The sequence below is a fragment of the Nelusetta ayraudi genome, unplaced genomic scaffold, assembly GCF_046127955.1.
Source record: "Nelusetta ayraudi isolate G7.1 ecotype Tasmania unplaced genomic scaffold, CSIRO-AGI_Nayr_v1 ptg000084l, whole genome shotgun sequence".
Classification (NCBI taxonomy): domain Eukaryota; kingdom Metazoa; phylum Chordata; class Actinopteri; order Tetraodontiformes; family Monacanthidae; genus Nelusetta; species Nelusetta ayraudi.
Window position 1 is genome coordinate 2,030,945 of NW_027466134.1, and position 19,560 is coordinate 2,050,504.

At 43.4% G+C, this 19,560-nt stretch overlaps 2 protein-coding genes across 3 annotated transcripts; one reads left to right on the plus strand and one right to left on the minus strand.

Moving 5' to 3' along the window:
• Positions 1-429: 429 nt before the first annotated feature.
• On the plus strand, positions 430-14,686 carry fam102bb (family with sequence similarity 102 member Bb). Its single transcript, XM_076045270.1, has 11 exons — positions 430-721; positions 4,283-4,403; positions 4,994-5,023; positions 5,429-5,545; positions 5,683-5,729; positions 6,024-6,118; positions 7,892-7,990; positions 9,105-9,342; positions 9,745-9,881; positions 10,556-10,625; positions 11,619-14,686. Exons 1-11 carry the CDS (start codon positions 576-578, stop codon positions 11,659-11,661), a joined length of 1,143 nt encoding a protein of 380 aa, XP_075901385.1. The 5' UTR covers positions 430-575; the 3' UTR covers positions 11,662-14,686.
• A 567-nt stretch (positions 14,687-15,253) lies between these two features.
• On the minus strand, positions 15,254-19,487 carry henmt1 (HEN methyltransferase 1). Of its 2 annotated transcripts, none has more exons than XM_076045268.1 (9): positions 19,318-19,487; positions 18,992-19,125; positions 17,902-18,036; positions 17,584-17,766; positions 17,285-17,471; positions 16,658-16,871; positions 16,081-16,189; positions 15,644-15,792; positions 15,254-15,433 (listed from the first exon to the last, which is right to left on the minus strand). In XM_076045268.1, the coding sequence occupies exons 1-9, from the start codon at positions 19,390-19,392 to the stop codon at positions 15,330-15,332; spliced, it is 1,290 nt and encodes a 429-aa protein (XP_075901383.1). In that variant the 5' UTR covers positions 19,393-19,487; the 3' UTR covers positions 15,254-15,329. The 2 variants fall into 2 exon arrangements, with proteins under 2 accessions (XP_075901383.1, XP_075901384.1); XM_076045269.1 differs by having other exon boundaries at positions 15,255-15,433; positions 18,992-19,104.
• Between the last annotated feature and the right edge of the window lie 73 nt (positions 19,488-19,560).

Sequence of the window (19,560 nt, forward strand, 5' to 3'; positions counted from 1 at the left end):
GGAGACCGAGCAGGGAGGCGGGCTCCTCACTTTCATCAAGCTACAATTTCCTCAACGCTTGTTATCCGTTTTTTAAAAACAATAAAAATACATATTTTATAGGATATATATACAAAAGGTGAACCCCATTACGTTTTCTACAATTGGATATTAAGTCATACTCATACACCATTCTCTAATCCATCCATTTTCAAGAACCACTTATTTTATTTTTATTATCAGAGCGGGTTGTAGTCCGATCCCTGCTACTACATGTAAATAAGAATCACAAGTGTTTAAACAACTATCTACAAAAATCATCATTAATCAGTTGACATGTAAGTCGTTGTTTTGCTTTCCACAAACGTACGTGTCCACGGTTCAAATAGTGCCTTTAATTTGAAACGTATAACCAGGAAGTACCGCCCCGGCATTGCCGCCTTTCATTTTCGAGACGGATTGTTGTCACCAGTACCTTTCACCGTCCTCTCTCTCACACACAAAGCACAACACAGTAACTGCCGCAACACAATGGGGCTGTGATGTGTGCGACGCGTGAGATCGAAGCATCTTTTCGGTTTTCCTGAACCTGTTGTATGGATTTAATGATGATGAAGAAGAAGAAATTCAAGTTTAAAGTGGATTTCGAGCTGGACGAGCTCTCCTCGGTACCCTTTGTCAACGGCGTCCTCTTCTGTAAAGTCCGACTGCTGGACGGCGGATTTTCGGAGGAGTCTTCGCGGTGAGGACCGAAACCCATTGCGCTCGCGAACCGAACTTCAAACTAAGAGTCACCCCCCCACACGGTTCTCGTTGTGCTACACGAACGCTTCTCCTGCGGCGTTTCTGCGCTAGCATACCAGCTAAGGGGCTGCGTGACGTTAGTCTAGCGCACGTCAGGTTCTGTTTCGCGTGTTGTGTTTCGACTGAGGCTGAGCCATTTTCACCTGCTTATGTGCGTTACACCAGAACACGAGCGATGCTGTGTGCGACAATTGTCAGAATCCATACGCGCTAACCCTGCTCGGATCACAACCTACCAATCAGATCCGCTGTGCAAGGTTACTACTCCGGGCGTACGCGCACGATTTGCGCGTTAAAGAGGTGTCACGTTGTTCCGTGCCCAGCCCCCGATTCATTCTTAGGAATCGGGCACGGACGAGGCAGGGTTTTCAGAGTCGCCGACGCTGAGAGATGAACGCCATCGCACTCCAGGCGAGATGGCTCAGATGAAGTCAAATGTAGTTTGATCTCAGTTTAGCACCCTTTAAGTAGTTTTCTAGCCAACGATGGATCCTAAAACGCGAGTCTGCAACTGTGACGCATCACTGTGTGATCCACAGAGGTTTCACGACGATGATGCTCTTTATTTTGTTTTTTTTTTTGTTTGTTTGTTTTTTTTGTCATACTGACACAAGCTGGGTGTCGTCCTTCATGAAACCTTATTACGAGCATCAGGTTTTCTTCAACGGAGTTTTTCTGCACTGTTGAAATCCAAATTAAGATCGCATGTTGTGCAAAACACACAAAATAATACTAACAACTTATACTCGGGCATGCAAAAATCCAATTATTATTATTTATTTATTTATTTTACCACTGCTTGGTTCACCTGTTTCTGCTTTGTCAGAAAGCGTATGTCAAACACTGGAACAACCCTTGCCCCTTGTGACATCACAAAGGGCACCCACACTGCTCCCAGATCAGCAGCTACAGGGTGTATGTTGTGTCTGAGACCGACTCACACCCTCCTTGCGTCTCCTCTGAAAGGTACAACATCACTTGAAGTGAAACAGTGTTCTTGGATCATCCCTAGAAGGTTGATTTTTTTTTTTTTTTGACAGTTGATATGCATACCTGTTCCACTTGAGTTCAGCCAGTAAAAATCTGAATCTTAAAATTTGGGTTGAAGAGTCCACAGCGCTGTCACTGCGATGTTGCACTGCAGAGTTAAGGCCCTTTATTTTTTTCATCTCAATATTTTTGTTCATAAATTAAAGCAGCCTCTAACATTTGACTTTAATGCAGAATCATTTGCTTTGGATGGAGTCTGCAGAGATTAGATGGCATTGCCCTGTTACATAAGCAGCCTTCTGTCACTTCGACAGCAAGTAGCGCTCGTAAATTGAAAAGCACAGAGGGCTGAACTTTGCCAACGGCTCCGAGGTCACTTTAATACAGCCATTGTCTTTTGCGTATTTCTCTCGCAGGCTTGCAGCCTTTGCGGACGAGTGAAATTGCAGAGAGGCTACCAAAGGTTCTCCGATCACTTAACCTCGCAGCGTAAAGGGCTCGCGCCATTCGAGATTCCATACGCTAATCCACCTCCGAAGTCTATTAGCTTGCACAACAATTGGTTATGACTCTGACCAATGTTCAATTCCATTTTCCTGAAGCGTAATATTTTAAAGAACCTCCTTATTCTATGTCAAATAGTCCCATTAGGCCTGTCTAGGTGCGATAATATTGTTTGTAATATGATTGCGGATCTAATCGCTGTCCACTCCTGCTAAACCGTGCACCAAAGCTACGTTACTGGCCTGTAGTTTCTCTGAAGTCAGACCACTATATTGCCAGTTCCACTGAAATAAAGAGTGCTGACCCATGCACTGTTGGCCAAGATGGTTTCAGTTGGTGTGAGAATGCTGCCTTAGATCAGATCAGCATGTCTTTATTCGTCCCACATTGGGGAAATTTACATAATTACAGAGACGTGTAGTGCAACAGAAAATGGACGATTGTATGAATTAGAAAGAAGTCAAATAAAATACAAGTTGGTCGCATTTACGTTTTGCTTGGGTCAGAAGCGCCCTCAGTTACAGGACACGTAGAATCCAGCCAGAGCTCCCACAGCGCTCAGCTGGCAGGGAGTTCCCTGTTCGACTCGTTCGGGCGTTCACTCTTGGCAAGGTCGTCAGCTTTCTATTGCATTGTCCACACATACGATAGAGATTAAGAATAAAGCCCCAAAATGGTGTAAGTTACAATAGTGACCCATTATCGTTTTCAAGCAAACATTTTCACAAGATAGAAGCCCAACGAACAGCTCAAAATTTAAAGCTCAAAAACCTTAAAAAGGTGAATTCAAAGGAGCATTTAGTTCTTTTGGTTTATTTCTAAAATAACGTTCGTAATAAGCTCTATATCAGAGTTAAATTATTAAAACTGAAAACACCACAGCCCGCGTTTAAATCCACTAGAGTCCATCAAAATAAATGGCATGTGGTTCCTCCTCACAGAAGGGAGTGAATGTGTGGGCCATTTGGGGGATCATAATGCTGCCCACACACACACAAACAATATCTCCTCTGCTCTTTCCTCTCAGCCAAGCGTAGTGTGTGTGTGTGTGTGTGTGTGTGTTTTTTTCCAGTGACATTCTTGCTAAACAAGCTTCAGTGTGCAGTAAGCTCTGGGATCAGCCATGACAGGAACTGAAAGCACTGAAGGTAAATACAGTACAGTGTTTCTAAGTGACTGAGGCCGACTGTTGGCAGCCTGACTCAGCATCGTCAAGGTGGGGACACATGCGATAATTGTTTATCCAATAGTCATTGAACAACTGTTTTCAATGAACAATTCTATTAATTCTATGAACATATGGCCTCTTCAGGTGCACACAAAGCTGATATCCTGGGAAGAAACAAAGCTCACGTTCATTTTAAAGCACAGTCGCTCCACAATGGAATGTTATCTTTTTTTTTAGATCAATTAAGTGAAACTGAATAATTTTTCACAGCGCAGCTGGCATTATCTCACGGCCCACTAGTGTGCTGCATGCAGCACAGTGGTTGAAAAAGTGATCTACGGGCAGCAAGATGATGTTCATGAAGACCTTAAAAGCTTCAAACCCCCTGATTAATGCTTATTATTTTATAGTCTACTGACATCAAACATTAAACATTGCCAGCAGTGTCTTTTTCAGATTGTATAAAAATGTATCTCATGATGTTTATTGCTAACAAAAACCCCCCTCCTCCCTTCTGACCTCAAATTTGAAAAAAAAAAAAAAAAAAAGTGCAACTAAAGCAAACAGTTAATCTGGTGTCAAGCAGTGAGAAGTGCGAAGCGCGACAGGAAACGAGGTAACGTGTGTGCAGCTGGGTCGGAATGAGACTGCACAGTGCTGCGGTTGCACTCTCGACTTGTTTGAACCTGAAACATTTCCCGTCGTCTGCTCAGAAGCCCCCCCCCCCTCCCACCACCGCCACCTCCGCCACCCACAATGCACGAACAAGAAAAGACAACAAATCTGACCTTAGACTGATGCTTGTGTTCACGGCTCCATTGTCATTTTGCCACGCAGGGAGCCTGTGCAGGCCAACTGCGTTCGCTGGAGGAAGCAGTTCTCCTTCCCCTGCAAGATGAGTGCCAACGCCGGGACAGGTGTGCTGGACCCCTGCGTGTGTCGAGTGTCTGTCAGAAAGGTAGTGTGTTGCTCACGCTCGCATAGTTCCACCCACCAACCCTTTGTTTTTGTTTTTGTTTTTGCCATGGTTTTGGGAAGAGGTCGCGAAGCAGGGGGTTTTCTTCGATCAATAAAGCCGCTGTGGATTTCCAGCTGTGCTCTACGCGACGCCTGCTGACATTTAAGCACGAACCCTTGCACAGCAGTTGGCACTGTTGAGTGACAAGAGTGGGCTTTGTGCCACGTCGTCGCCGTGTTTTACATTGTTTGGAAGCGTGTGTTATTTAACAATTTTTACGCCAGGAGGGGATTTGTTCTGTGATTTATTTACTGTTCTTTGCAGTAAAAATGGTCATTCCACTTTTTATTGGACAGGCAGTGTATTCAATTTACAGTGTACAAATTATCACTAAATTAATCCATAATAAAGCCATTCAATCCTGAAGACGAGTCCGACTGGCGGGATTCACTGATCTCCTCATCTCATTCCTTCTCCTTGCCATGGACTCTACATAAGCCTCAAACATAACAAATGGAATTTATTAAAAAAAAAAAAAAAAAACAATATTTGAAATAAACATAATTTTGGTGGTTGTGCCTCTCTTGCAGGAGCTGAAAGGAGGGAAGACTTATGCAAAGGTAAGACCTCGCAATGTGTCCACCATCTCCACCTCCAGGTCACCTAGATTTACAGTAATCAGCCATATTTGTGTAGACGTCCATGTCGGCCCGTAGCAAACAGATGGCCTGTACCGCCTGCAGCTCGCTCACTTAGCCCACGTTTTCTATTATTGAGAGCGCCAAAGCCTCTTATTTTTAGACCAGACAAAGTTACCCCACCCCCACCCCACCCAGAAAAACAATATATTTTCAAGTATTAAAAGTGTAGAACAAGTCTCCTCATGCCACGACCTTTGTCATTTCTTGTCCAGACGTCTAGTGCTGACGGGGCAAAGCTGTCGCCCCCCTGAGAGAAAACAAAGTTCACTTAGAGGCATTTTTCTTCTTTCCCCCATCCCCCCCCTCCCCCTCCCCGTCCTTCAGCTCGGTTTTGCTGATCTGAATTTAGCAGAGTTTGCCGGCTCAGGGAGCACAACCCGGAGATGTCTGCTGGAAGGCTACGATACCAAAAATACACGCCAGGATAACTCCATTCTCAAGGTAACTGTGGAAATACAACGGACCAGCTGCACACCGGTGACACAGCAGATTGTCAGCTCTTCTGTGCAGTACTATTCCTGTGTGCTTTGAAGCTCACTGCTCAACTCAAACCTCATATGTTGTCCCGTTGTCTGCAGGTCATCATCAGTACTCAGCTCATGTCGGGGGATCCCTGTTTTAAAACGTAAGTCAACGTCGTGCAACCCAACTTTGGTTCAGGGAATTCTCCTATTTATTCATTTACTTATTTACTTATTTACTTATTTATGTATTTGATCAGAACAATGCACTTTAATTGACATGTCAGCTAAAGCATCAACGTAAATGGCATTCACCCCCCCCGCCCCCCAAGTGTGTGAGCTTTTCCCGGCTTTTATATTCCTTCCTTTTATTTGTTGGCCCATCGCTTCTCTGTAGTGGACGCAGTAAAATGTGAAAGAGGACGCCGGGTCTGATTGTGCTCTCTGCGTGTCTTCAGGCCTCCTTCAACAGCCACTGTGATTGGAATCCAGAGTGATGGCGAGAGTTTACTGGAGGAGCGGAGGGGAGGGGACTCGCAGAAGGGCTGCTCTGGTGAGTCCAGTGACGCCGCTGCTCTGCTTAGTCATCCCCCTGCCCTTTACAAACACCAACACCTGGGAGGGATCGGTGTCGGCTCTCTGCTGCGGCTCCTTTCTTTATTTTCCTGACCTTTTAAATGTTGCTCAGATCTTGCCCGCCCGCGTACGATGGTATGAATTTCCTGGTAGCTTGGTTTTTAGTCGCGACGATTGTGAGTGGCAATGCAAGGTAAACACGTGGCCAAATGACAAAGTAGGTCAATTTCATTTGCTTGAAATTGGATGTTAGTTTGCCCCATAATCCTTTTGTGATCATTATGAACTGGTAAGGATGACAGCTTTGTTGGCTGCAGGGTTGGGTTGGAAGCGCCTGCAAATGGCAATTGCACTGGGTCAGAATTTCACACACATCGCTTTTATTTTGCGAAAAACTGTAATGGAATGGCAGCTTGTGACTGTGACATCTGTGTCAGCTTATGAACGTCAACAACGAATGCAATGATAACCGACTTAAAGGCTCCAAGATGAAGGTTGTGAGACGACGGAAAGCCCGTTTTGTCATCGCACCTCCACCGAGAAACAACACAACTAAGTCTGAGTCATTTGCTGTGCGTGATGCGCGATGCACTTACTCTTCATCAAACTGCTGTTTTAGCTCCCATCTGGGATGTGAATCCCCCCCCCCCCCACGCCCCCAGCAGCTGCGTCCTTCTGCTGCGTTTCACTCCCGTTTCATCCCCCACTCCTCTCCTCCTCTGCGTTTCTGTGTTTGCGAGTGAGCTCGAGCGGCATTCCACTTTGGCTCCTCGTGGAGCCCCAGAGTGCAGCGCGACTCCGTCATGTATTATTTAAACAAGTCGTCTTTTAGATTAGCTACAATCTGCTCTGCGCGTGGTTAAAAATAGGGCTATACAAATGCGCGTAAGGGAGCAGAGGGGTGGCGGTGGGGTTGCACGTTTTGCAACATCCACCGTGGGATTCACGGGATCATTGTCCTTATGATTCACATTTCTATACTCTGAATGTATAGCACGGTACTGGCGCACTCTAAAAAGAGAGAAATCAGATCGTGGCACTGGATTATTTAGTTGCAGCGAGTTGCCACAAATACGCAAAGGTGTGGGACTCGCTGCCGTCGCTCTCTTTTGGATTCAAACCGCTCGCAGCTCGTCAAACACTGCCGCCGTCAAAGAAGCCAATTTGCAAATGAAATACACAAACTCTCATCTTTTGTCGCTTCGAAAGTGAATAGTTGTGGAACCTCGTGTTCAAAGGGATTGGAACACTGCAGGTAACAGCGCTGTCATAACTCATTGGCCCTGGGCTGTGTAGCATGACAAGGGCTACTGTTGCTGAATGACGGAGCAGCGGTCGTTCTTGCTGTACTTAGGAATCATTAGGGCCAATAAGTGTGTGTAATCATTAACACAACTTGTGGGAGGAAGTTGTTTGCCACCTGTTATATTATTTTAAATGAACCACAGAAGAAGTGTGTGTTTTTTTTCTGTCGCATCACATTGTTCATCTGTACCTTTATTATGAATAAGGACAATCTATGGTTCACACTCAGAAGTGGAATTCTGACGTAAATAAAAAGCCGAGCAGCCCAGAGCTCAGCGTGTTTTTTTATTTTCTTACATTAGGATGCATTGGAAAAACTAAACATCAAGGACTCGTGTAATGATACGATCTTGGAATTATGTGAGATTTCGTTTGTTGTGTTACTGCCAGGCTGTCATTTTTTTTTCTGTCCTGACCTAAACTTTGTTCTGTGCCCTTATTCCAGAGAGTCGGGAGGGGAAATGTCCCGTTGCTTCTGAGGAGCTGGTGGGCTCCGGTCACTCTCGAACATCCAGCTACGCCAGCCAGCAGTCCAAACTCTCAGGTAAGACAAATGCACATCTGTGATTTCAGGTTCAGTTTTTTTTTTTTGACCTGCTGCTTTTATACAAATAGATTACATTGTTATTTGTTTTTCTCGCTGAAATATTTTTTGTGGGTTTGGAAATTCAAAGTCAAAACCCCAAGAAGCTTTTGGCCGAGAAGACGTGAAGCCGATAATGTTGTTTCCCCCGTGACGCCCGAGGCTCGAGTTTCTCATGCGGGCGGATCAGGTGACCGCAATAAAACAATGAGAGGAAGCAGAGAGATGTGCTGAGTGCAACTCTAATGTCCATTTAAATGTTGAATGTGTGCTTCCTGCCATCTAGAGCTCTCGATAGATTTACTTCAGCTTGATTCAGCATGGGAAGTTTAGAGCTTCACTGTCAAACGGCACATGTCCTGCGACGTGGGTTTAGGGTTAAGGCTAGAATTAGGGTTAGGGTTTCGGGTTTCCTCATGCGCTAGAAGCCCCAGATTTGGCGTGGGCGCGTCTTGGAGGCTCCTGATGAAGCAGCAAGTGGCCCCATGTTTCTAGGACAAAGTTGACCTTTGACCCTCACAGACTTGTATGGCATTTGGGTTAGGGTTAAGGCTGAAAGTAGGGTTAGGGTTACTGCTGGAATTAGGGTTAGGGTTTCGGGGTTCCTCATGTGCTTCTTGAGGGATCCTGATGACAAATCAAGTGGCCCCATGTCTCTAGGACAAAGTTGACCTTTGACCTTCCTAGACTTGTACATGGCATTACGGTTAGGGCTAAGGCTGAAATTAGGGTTAGGGTGTAAACATCCAATAATAGCTCACTGGTCATAACTATAACCGATTGCAGTTTGTTGTGCTGCAGTTGAAAAGGGGAAAAACACTGTAATATTGAGAGTACCAAAGACTTAACTGAATCTTTTCAAAATTGTCAATAAAAAAGTATTTTTTGCTTAATGGCAACAAAAAATATTATTTACTTTTTTTACCCAAGTACATTTTAGGACCTGTACTTTACTTTGACTTGAGCAAAGCACTTGATTCAGGACGTTTACTTTTACCAGAGTATTTTTTCTTCCAAGTATCCATACTTTTACTCAAGTGCGGAACGTGAACACTCGTGCCACCTCTGTTGTCAGGCTACAGCACAGGCCACTCCCGCTCCTCCAGCATGTCGGAGTTCAGCCACAGAAGAAACCATTCGGTGGGCAGCGCCTCCACGGGCATCGGCAGCATCCCGGAGCCCAGTGACGACCGGGACAGAGAGTCCAGACCCTACCCTGCCCTCCCCGAACATCCCGGCACCAGCACCATGGCAGCGAGCAACCCACCCGGGACTCCAGTGAGGTGCGCCTCCTCCTGCGAGAGACTCAACAGGTGAGTGTCCACTCATCAGGCGAACGAGGGAGTGTGAGCTGCTGTTGTTCACGCAAGACGTACGCAGGTGCAATGGATGATACTGAAGATGTTATAGAAGAAACAGCGACACCAAGTGGTTGAATTTTAAATTGCAGTGTCTTTCACTATCTTCCCCCCTCATGAGTTTGCCAGTGAGCTCCGGTGGCCTGCGCACCCAAACCTGAATACCTCGTTCACCTTCTTCTTTGTTGGTTTATTTGAAGACATGAGCGTTCACCCTAACTACAAAACGCGCTGTCAGGCAGCCTGTATTGTCCACACCAGGCTTCCTTCGAAATATGGCGGTGCAAGACGGCAGCTAACTAGATGCTATTAGTGGCCAAATGAAGGGGAAAAAACCTTGTGCAATTCTTCTCTCAGACACCCAGTGAAGCAGGACTCAATGGAGTCGCAATTAAAGAGAATGGACGACACGCGAGTGGACGCTGATGATGTGGTGGAAAAGATCCTCCAGAGCCAGGACTTCACTCCCAGTCTGCTGGACTCCAGTGCTGAAGGTAGGCTTCTTGAAGGTAGTGGGACCAAGTCACAGAACTTTGAGAACAAGGCTGTGGTATTCTACCCTTTCATTTCTTAGTCGGATTTATTGGTCAGCACAATGATAAAAAAAAAAAGAAAATTGGCAAAACGATTTTCCTCTCTAATGTCACCAGAATGTTCCCCTCCAGGCTACCGTAGTAACCTCTGCCTCCCTGTTTCTTTTGGACATTTGCTTCTTCTTCTTTCTTCAATTAAAAACCAACATTTTTGAAATAATCTATTCCAATTTTCTTTTTTAGTTTAACCAAAAAATTATAATTGAAAAGTAGGTGTTTTATTTTTGGACAAAATTGTGCAGCCCTAGTCTACATGATGATAGGTTAGGTGTTGAGTAACAACGACATGGTGTGACTCATATTCACGTACTTATTTGAGAATTCTAAGATGGACTCATGCTGTATTTCCCCACATTTATTGAATAATAAGAGGCAGCAATACTGAATGTTCTTTTCTTTTTTCTTTTTTTTAAAGGTGTTGTTTAGTTTTAAGCCGTGAACGGGGAGATGCTGTCAATAGATGGCTATTTTTAGATTGCCTAGCAACTGGTTGCTCCTCATGATAAGAATATTGCAGGAGGATGTGGGAAGTCCCCACGCTGACTGAATATTGCTACAACTGTGTTCCATTCCAGAGGAGGGCCTGCGTCTGTTCGTCGGCCCCGGAGGAAGCACAGCCCTGGGGAGCCATCACCTGCCCACCAGGTGAGCATGTTGTCTGACCCCAGCGTGTGTTCATTATTCTAATAGAGCGCGTGGTCACAAATCACCACGTCGCCCCCAAACCACATGAGTAGCTCGCAGGCCTGTTCTAAAAATAGCACAACTCGTTGAGCTGCATCTAAATTTCAATTTTATCCAACCTTGTGAAGCCATGGTTCATAATTAATGAGAACTCATGAAGGTGATCAATAGCTGTGTTTCCATTAAGTTTTTCGCAACATAAAAGCAATAATTCTAAAATTTTGACAAAGCGCAATTGCAATTTGCAGGCGTTTCCTTTGAATGGTGTGAAGCGCATTAACTACTGTTACTGAGAAAATGTGTTCTTTCAGGAGGGTAGAAGTAGCTCTCGGGTTCAAAAAGGGCCGATGACCCTAGGCGCAAATTGGCAAAATACTTTTCACTTTACAAATTCAACAAATATTTGCGAGCGCTAGGAACCGCTCTGCGGCTCCTCCATCTGCAAGACGGACTGCAGATCGTCTCGTGGAGAGCTATGACCCAGGCCTGCAGCACTCACAAGAATCTCGCAAGACATGCTTCGCTTGCCATCGTCGCAAACGGCTCTTGCGAAACAGCATTGTTTACCAACCCTGTGAAAAAACATATCCCACATATATTTTTTCACATATATATTATATTACGTGCTGCAGAAGCGCACTTCTTATTTCGTGATCACTTTCACGTCACAACGTGATACTGAGCCCCCGTTTTTTTTGTTGTTTTTTTTTAGTATGGCAGCGATGCGCTTTTGTAACATGCGACAGAGAGCTCACTGAAAGGCCGTCAACGCTTGACTCAATTGACTGAATTGAAATGACACGTTTGAATGTCTTGTTAACGTCCCTCAGCCTGGTTTCAAATGTCAGCCTCCCCCTCCCCCCGCCAAATGCATACAGTCATGCCATCCGTGTGACATTCAGACCAATTGTCAACACTAATCCCGACTCCTTGCATCCTTTCTCGTCATTGCAGAGTCGGGGCAGGTGCATATGAACAAGTGGTGATAAAGCGCTAGAGCCTGCAGCCTTACAGAGGTGGACTGCCAGATCCAGTCTGGTCTACATTCCTGCGCAGCACCACCATCACCCGGTCAGACACGCTCAGTTCTGGTCGCTCTGTGAACAACTGACAATACAACAGCGCCCTCCGGTGGCACATATCTTCTATAGTGAATTACGGACGTAGGGGGCGCTTGCTCTTCAGCGTCTACACACAGATGTCAAACCAAATGAGCTTGACACAGATTGTCATCGTATTGATGAGGTGACATCTCACTCAATTTAACCTGTATGTAACTTGAAGGAAAATATTTTTCCTCCAATGAAGGACGACGGGACCAACCGTGTGCGTGCGTCATCCCAGTGAAAGCACACGTTCACTGAAGAATATGCAATGGGTTCTCACTACATTCCCCGTGTGTGTGTGTGCGTGCGTGTGTGCGTTCTTCATCTTCCTTAACTGACTCGACATTCTTTGAATATTTGTTTTAAGGCAGCTAAAACGCTGTGGCCGTTGAACTCCGAGGGTGTTTGCGAAGGTGAGAATATTCTTAATATGCAGGAAAGGTATCAGACTTGAAGTCTCTGACGTGTGAACCTGGTTTATGTGTGAATGTGACTGAAGACCAGTTTCTAAGTACTAATCGTTTATTTAGCTTGGAAGAGGGGCGCGATACCGCAAAGTCTCTCAAAGATGCTGTACTTGATGTACACGGATGGCTAAATGTAGCAGTTTCCCTACATCGTCGTCCTAACTTTGAACTGCTCTACAGGGGCAACGGTCAGTAAAGGCAAATCTTTTGATATTTGCTTTACATATGTAAGCCAATAAAATCCAGTGCAAGTTTAAAAGGAAAATCCTATTCCAATGCATTGTAGAAAATTGCTTCGAGCTGATATTACACGACACAAAAGTAAAGCCTTCCAAAGTATTGCATTTAAATCCTCAGAAAGACTTTTATTTTAAATTGCTTTAGGTAAAGGAAAAGATGAGCGATGCGCAGTGTCAGAGTGCAGCAGACCTTTTTCTGAGGAGCAAGTAAACTATTGCTCTTTGCCTTTGTGGAGTAGTGACTATAAAGGGAATTCTAGGAGGAGGAGTGCTGTAGGCCATATACATATGTACAACATCCAGAGTTATTATAACGCACTATATGGACAACACAATATATCAATACCGCTTGCGTTGACTTTTGCAGCTACTTGCTAAGATCCCCTGTTGACCAGGAGGATGGAATCAGCAAGCGAATGGTTTGAACAGATATGAAACCATTGTACACAGTTTAGATGAGCTTTTGAAGGACCACCTAACTAATCCACTGCCATGGGGAATTAACTTAATCCACCTCTACCGCCTGCAAAAAGGTCCAACTTAATGCGTCTTTGTTTGTCTGTTTGAGCGCTATTTACCTTGTTAGCACCAGAGATAAGTTTTTCCCTTCATTTTCCTGGACCACTGCCACAGTGGATTTAAAATGCAACGATCATCAGATTGCAGCAGAGATATTCTGCATTCTGCAGGCCCAGATTTGATAAGATTTTCTCGCGGTTTTGTGATTTTTATACTAACAATTGGAAAGTGTACATCACTAAAAAAGAAAAAAAAATCACAAAAAAATGGGTTCATGTTATCATACCGTTCCTGAGATCTACTCAACCACAGTGTGCAGGTAACCTTTGGGTCATGCTGAGCGTGACCCAAAGGTTCTATTTTTTTAAAGAACATAAATGTTCTAAATATAAAAGTTTTTTTTTTTTGCTGCAGAGATTAAAAATGACAGATATTTTTTCTTATGGTTACAAATACTTAATGATTTAAAATAATAATAATACTCAGAAAAAGTATAGCTTTGATTTCAGAAAGTTGGTCCAATATTCCTTTGAAAAGAATATTGAAGCCAAGTCTCCAAGCATGAACCCTTTTACAATGACCTCATTTCAAATCCACTGTGGCGGTACACCAAGGCAGAATTAATTACATTCGTCCCTGCAACCAACAAACCAATATATAAATATGGCAATTACCTGATCAGTCAGCCAGTGTGATGCTTAGTTGGATTCCTAGCTTGACACACATGATTGAATTGATCTGTAGCGTGACCAAAGTTAACAAAAAAAAAAAATGTAATTTCCTTATTACTGTGGACCAGTGAAGGAGATTATTAAAGTAATTTCAGTCTCTTATGCTTAATCCTTGTGTAATCTTACATGTCCTGCCATAAGCCATAGTAGAGGTAACTAACTGTCCCTTTTCTTGATAATACTGTGTGTCCTATCAGAATCGCACCAGTCATCTTCATCATTATATGGTGTTTGAATCATACATCAGTGTATTCTGTTTTTGTAATGCGCATGATTAAGATGTCCTGTTGGCTTGCAGAACTCCACGTGGTTTCATGTTTTGTTCCGGTTTTCTTACTTACACAATATGGTGCCAATGTTCTATCAAAGCTTACATTTTAAAGGAGCTTGATTTCTTTCTCTCTCTCTTTTTTTTTTTTTTGAGCATGGTTGGCATGGTTTTAAGTGGCTCATGTTAAAATCACATTCTACAAGCTGTCACCTTTTTACAGAAGAGGATTAGGGTCACAAGAAGCGAAAAAAAAATTTAGATCTTTTTTTTTTTTTCCAAGTTTTAAATTTTGAGCATAAAGTTGACGTAAAAAAAAAAAAAGAGACAATTTTGTGACTAAAATCAAAAATTTGCAATTTATCTGAAGTACGTCAAAATGTTGAGAATAAAGTCGAAGGGCTCTGCATGCAAGTCTAGTGGAGTACTTTTGTTTTCGCCAGTTTCCTGATTACCGTGGGTGGACCTTGTGGGATACACCTGCTTTCAGCAGTTTACTTTTAACTGTGGGAGCTGAGTTATTAATCCACCATCCATATCATTAATCTAGAAATTTACACTTTATTTTCATTGAATTTATTGATGAAATTTCTACTTTATTCACAAAATGTCATCTATTTTTAACATCGACTGTTCAATTTTTATGTTGACCTTTTTCACAAAATTTCAACTTGAAACTTCATTAAAAATCTCCTTCCTGTAATATTTTTTTTTCTTCTTGTGGCCCTAATCCTCTTTGGTACCTTTTCAATGCTGATACTGTGCCATATTTCTTTTTTTTGTTTCGCAAAACATTTTATGGAAAAACAAAAGTGGTGTCAATACATGGTAATTACTGTGTTCGGTGTATCGTGTGTGGTACCAAATATCTAAAAATGTGTCGTTTTTTTTTTGTTTTGTTTAGTTTGTTTTTTTTAAGCTGCGTGTGTGTGCGAGAGCGAGCGAGCGACTTGTTTTACCCGGGAGGCAGAGGTATATTTTTCTCGGTACCCAACATGTTGTTACAAACATGGTTTCTTCTTCTCTTCTGTGAAGCTGTTGTCTATACTAAACTGTAAAACGTGCTCTCCCTTCAAGTGACGTTCTTTGTTTTGACACCGTTTCCTGTGACAAATGTGCTCTTTTGATCAACATTTACTTCCCTAAAGAAATGTACTGGTTGCTTTATGTGTACCTTGCACTGATCAATAAATTATTTGAAAAAGCAAAAGGAGTGGTTCATGTTTCCAAAATCATGCAAACGTTTGTCTTGAATTAATCCCTTTTCTTTTTCTCAGAGTTTTCTTTATGGTTTTTATTTGCTTTTTACTAAATGGCCAGGCTTTATTTTCCACTTCAAACACTTGCCTCCCATTCCTCCCCTTGCTCAGGCGGTTGTGAGCACTGGTTTGCCTCTCCATAGTCGCCGTCTTCCGCATGAAAGGAACCCTCGTCGAGATCTAAAAAAACAAAACAAAACCAAGACGTGGCCGAGTCATTTTAGTCATTGGTCAAACTCTTTGCAGGGGAAGAAACCAGACAGAGTATACCAAGTTTTTTTCTAGAGGGTGAGAGAGTGAATCTCAGCAGAGCAGTGCATTGTGGGCGGCAGGCCTAACAGAAACTACACTTGGAGATCTATGGGGGAATTGCGTCATGGCTTACTTTACCTTCCTCTTTCAGCATGACAGCAGAGCCATCCTGGCTCAATCTAACAGTGGGCTCCTCCATCAGGAAGTGTCTGAGGTTACGCAGACTCCCGCTCAGGGCGCTGACTTTAGGAGAGGTCCACAGTGAAGCCAGAGGAACCGCCACAAACCTGAGACGCACACCGGTGGCGATGTTAAGGCGTCATCCTGGCTGGAATGTGAACATATAGAAGCACTGTGGCCACTTTACATGCTACACCTTGCTTGTACCAAGTTAGATTCTCTTTTTGCCTTAACAACTGCCTTCATTCTTTGTGGCAGGACTTTGAGATTTTGATCCATGCTGTTGGAAAAGTCCCCCAGCATAAAGACAAATGCGCCCAAATGCATTTCATTCACATATGCCATTTCAACTGTGCAGTACAATAGTGATCCTTGACACCTTCAACCATACGTACCTGTGCACACTGGGGGATTCCTCTTGTGCTCCTTGGTTTGCTTCTTCCTGGGTCATGAATAAACCGAGTCCACGCTGCCCCATCAAATTCTCATCCTCTGGTCCACATGCTGTTAGATGATATTTAAAAAAAAAAAAACAATCTTACTTTCAAAGAAGTATACCAGTTGATTTTACAAGAAACTTAAACTTGACTATGTTAGAATATAACTACCAGTCTTGAGGCTCCTAATGACATTTTGGAGGCAAAGCTGATTTAAAAACACTGATTTCTATTTGTTTTCTGTTAGCAGACGAAGGCGAGGTTACACCTGGGACGACACTCACACTCACTCCATACTGGTAGCCCACTTATCTGTCAAATGTCTCTGACGTACCAACGTAACGTGACGTAATGGTTTTGAATGTAACCAAGCCGCTACAATAAAGGCTTTTTAACTTTTCAATGAGAGCGCCTTGGAGTTTCTCCTGTTTATCCTCTTCTTGTACATCCCAACCAGAGAGCACCTCAAACTTACAACTCCTGAGTCCAGCAAAATGTCATGTTGTTTAGAACATTTCAGTTGAGGGGTTTTGACCTGTGGGGTTTTCTCTCGCCTCCACGCGCTGCCCTGACGCCGCCTGATGGGCCTCGGCTCCTCCCTCAGTCTGGAGCAGGCTGCCGTCGCTCGCTGCCATCCTCTCCTCCATCCACCTTTGCTTCAGCTCTTCTGCAAAGCACAACACCTCGGCCACCAGGAACTTCCTCAGCGTGTTGTTGTCCCGCAGGCTGGGGTAGGTTATACTGTACAACTGATAAAGAAAAGGTTCTCAAATATGATTTTACACCTCCTTTTTTTCCTTCTTTTGCAATTTAATTCTGACTCTTTTGTAACTATTTTATAATTTAAAGTCTATTTAAATCACAACCCTGCCCAATATATCAAACGCAGGTGTAGTTGCAGAGTAACACCAGCAGATGTTGACAAAGGCATTAGATTTTACCTTTATTTTTTATTTTTTCCGTTCACCAGTATTACCTGGTTCCCATATTTTTCTCATTTTGTCAAGTGATTTATTTTTTCAATACATACATGCAGAAGCACTTTAAAACATTGACAGGGCTGAGATAATTTTTACAGCCTAATCTTGACAATATTTACAGGAGTTGATGAATAAAACAATAAATGACTATTAAACTACTTAAATTATGCATGTGTACTCACCAGTTCATATGAGAACAGCTCTTCTACATCTACACCAAACACGGCTCTGCAGCTGGGTCTCTGTCTGAGGCGGCGAAACACACCAATCTGTGTACAGAAGCCAACAGCGTCCTGTTGGCCCAGTGGAGCAGGTCCGACACCTGTGAACTCTACTTCGTAACCGTATTGCAGAGCCACGCCAAGAGCCCTGAAGAAGAACGTCAGTAAGAACGGGACCCAGTGTTGTAGACTCTTTCTTATACTGCATTCAAAAATGGAATAAAAGAAAAGGAAAGAATAAAAAAAAAAAAAGGATATACCAAGACTGGAACTCTGCCCTGGTCCACTCAAACTTATGGTCATGGTGTCTAAAACCAGTGAGTCCGGGGAGGAGGGTGTTGAACTCAGCATTTGGGGTGCTGATGATGGCCACCGCTGGGATCATGTAACCAAACACCACATCGGAGAATTGCCCCAAATCTGCAAGAGTGAGGTGCTCGATGCTGTCCAGAGTCAGAGAGAGAGAGAGAGAGAGAGAGAGAGAGAGAGAGCAGAGCACTCAATCACCACAAAGATAAACTAAGCAATACAGGCTAGGCCTTTAAATGTGTATATGCAACAATACAATAACCTCTTACAGCTCTACACTGGTCACAAGGTCAAAACCTCTGAGGCGGGCATCTTTTTGTGTGACCGAGCCCTGGTACAGCTCAATGCGCAGCTGATAATAGGATGGCTGCAGATAGTCGGTGGACAGAGGACCTAATCCTTGCCTTAAAAAAGGAAAATAGGATGTGATGATATTGCTCTTGCAACAAATGATCTTTAACGCAAATTAAACATTTCATTCAAAGGCCTGGTATGAAAGGAAATTTGATTGAATTTATTTACTATTTGATTTATTTTTGCACAATTAGAAAAAGAAAGTATACATAAATAATCATGTAACAGTGCAGGGAGAGGCAAAAACCACAGTGGGCTTATTTGAAGCCTCCACCTCATAATAATGAAATATAATCACAATTGCGTGTACAAAGCACAAAGCATCAATCGATGATCGAGTAGCAATCCAAACAAAGAGTTTCTGAAGGACCAAAGTTCTGTGAAGAGTAGTAGGAATTGTACTTGCCCAAACTATAGTACAATATGACAAATAAGGATATACTAAACTATAATAAAGAGTAAGGAGACAATTTGTTGTCTTCAGCCTGCCATTGTAACACAAATGAGAAAAGTCCATCCTAGGTTTTCATTTGCTTGCTCCAATTTTCATTAAGTATATGAAAAAAAAAACATTTGGCCAGGGAAAAGGGAAAGCGCTCTGCCATTACACCCCTCCCAGGTCAGTGACCAAACACCTTCAGCCAGGCGACAGCTTTGCTTTCTATCACCGGCTGAACATAGGTAGAACGAAGCATTAGTTTTGGCGGACAGTTGAAATTCATTGTTTTTTTTTTATGGTAGGCTATAAACAAGGGGCTAACAATGTTGTCTGGAGAGCTATAGAGTTTATTTGTTTGTTTGTTGTATGAGTTTTTGACATTTGCATGAGGCCTCCCTGCTGGAGTCCAGGATGAAAATTAAGAAAATGCTTGCAATATGGGACCTACCAGAACCTTTTAGTAGCTAATATAACAATTAGGACATAACCCATTGAGAATTACCCACCAATTGTGCTATTTGTATGTTGTGTCTGTTTGCTGTGATCCATGCAGGAATCTAACATACCATTTTTTCTTCAGTTTAGCACCGTCTATGTCCACTCCAACCAGCAGTTCAATGTCACGGTGAAACTTGAGTTTCATCAGCAAGGTGCACTCACTGCAGCCAAGGTCGGCCACCTGTAAAGACAGGAAGTGACCCTCGAACAGACATAGTTTGGCGAGCACCTTATTGACACTATGCGTTTAAAAAAAAAAAAAAAATGCACTCAAATCGACGAACGAAGCTAAAGCAACGTCTAGCTAGCGGTTTGCTCAAGCAGTTAATTCCGTTAGCATGCTTGCTGTGAAGCAACAACTCTTATTTGCGACGAAATACAGTCGCCATGTTACCTTTTGGGGTTTATTTTTGTTGACAAAATCGACGACGAACTGGTGTCTTTGCCTGTGAAGGGGCGGACTGAACATTGTGGGTATGGCAATTCGAAGACAACTGCTACTACAACGGCCTGCTTTGCGCTGCGTCGGGTCGGGTCGGGCGGCTAGCTGGAGTACGTGACAACCTTTCATTAACGGTCTTGGAACTGTCTGGGAGCGCACGACACCACTGCGAGGGCGCCGTTATTCAACATATAC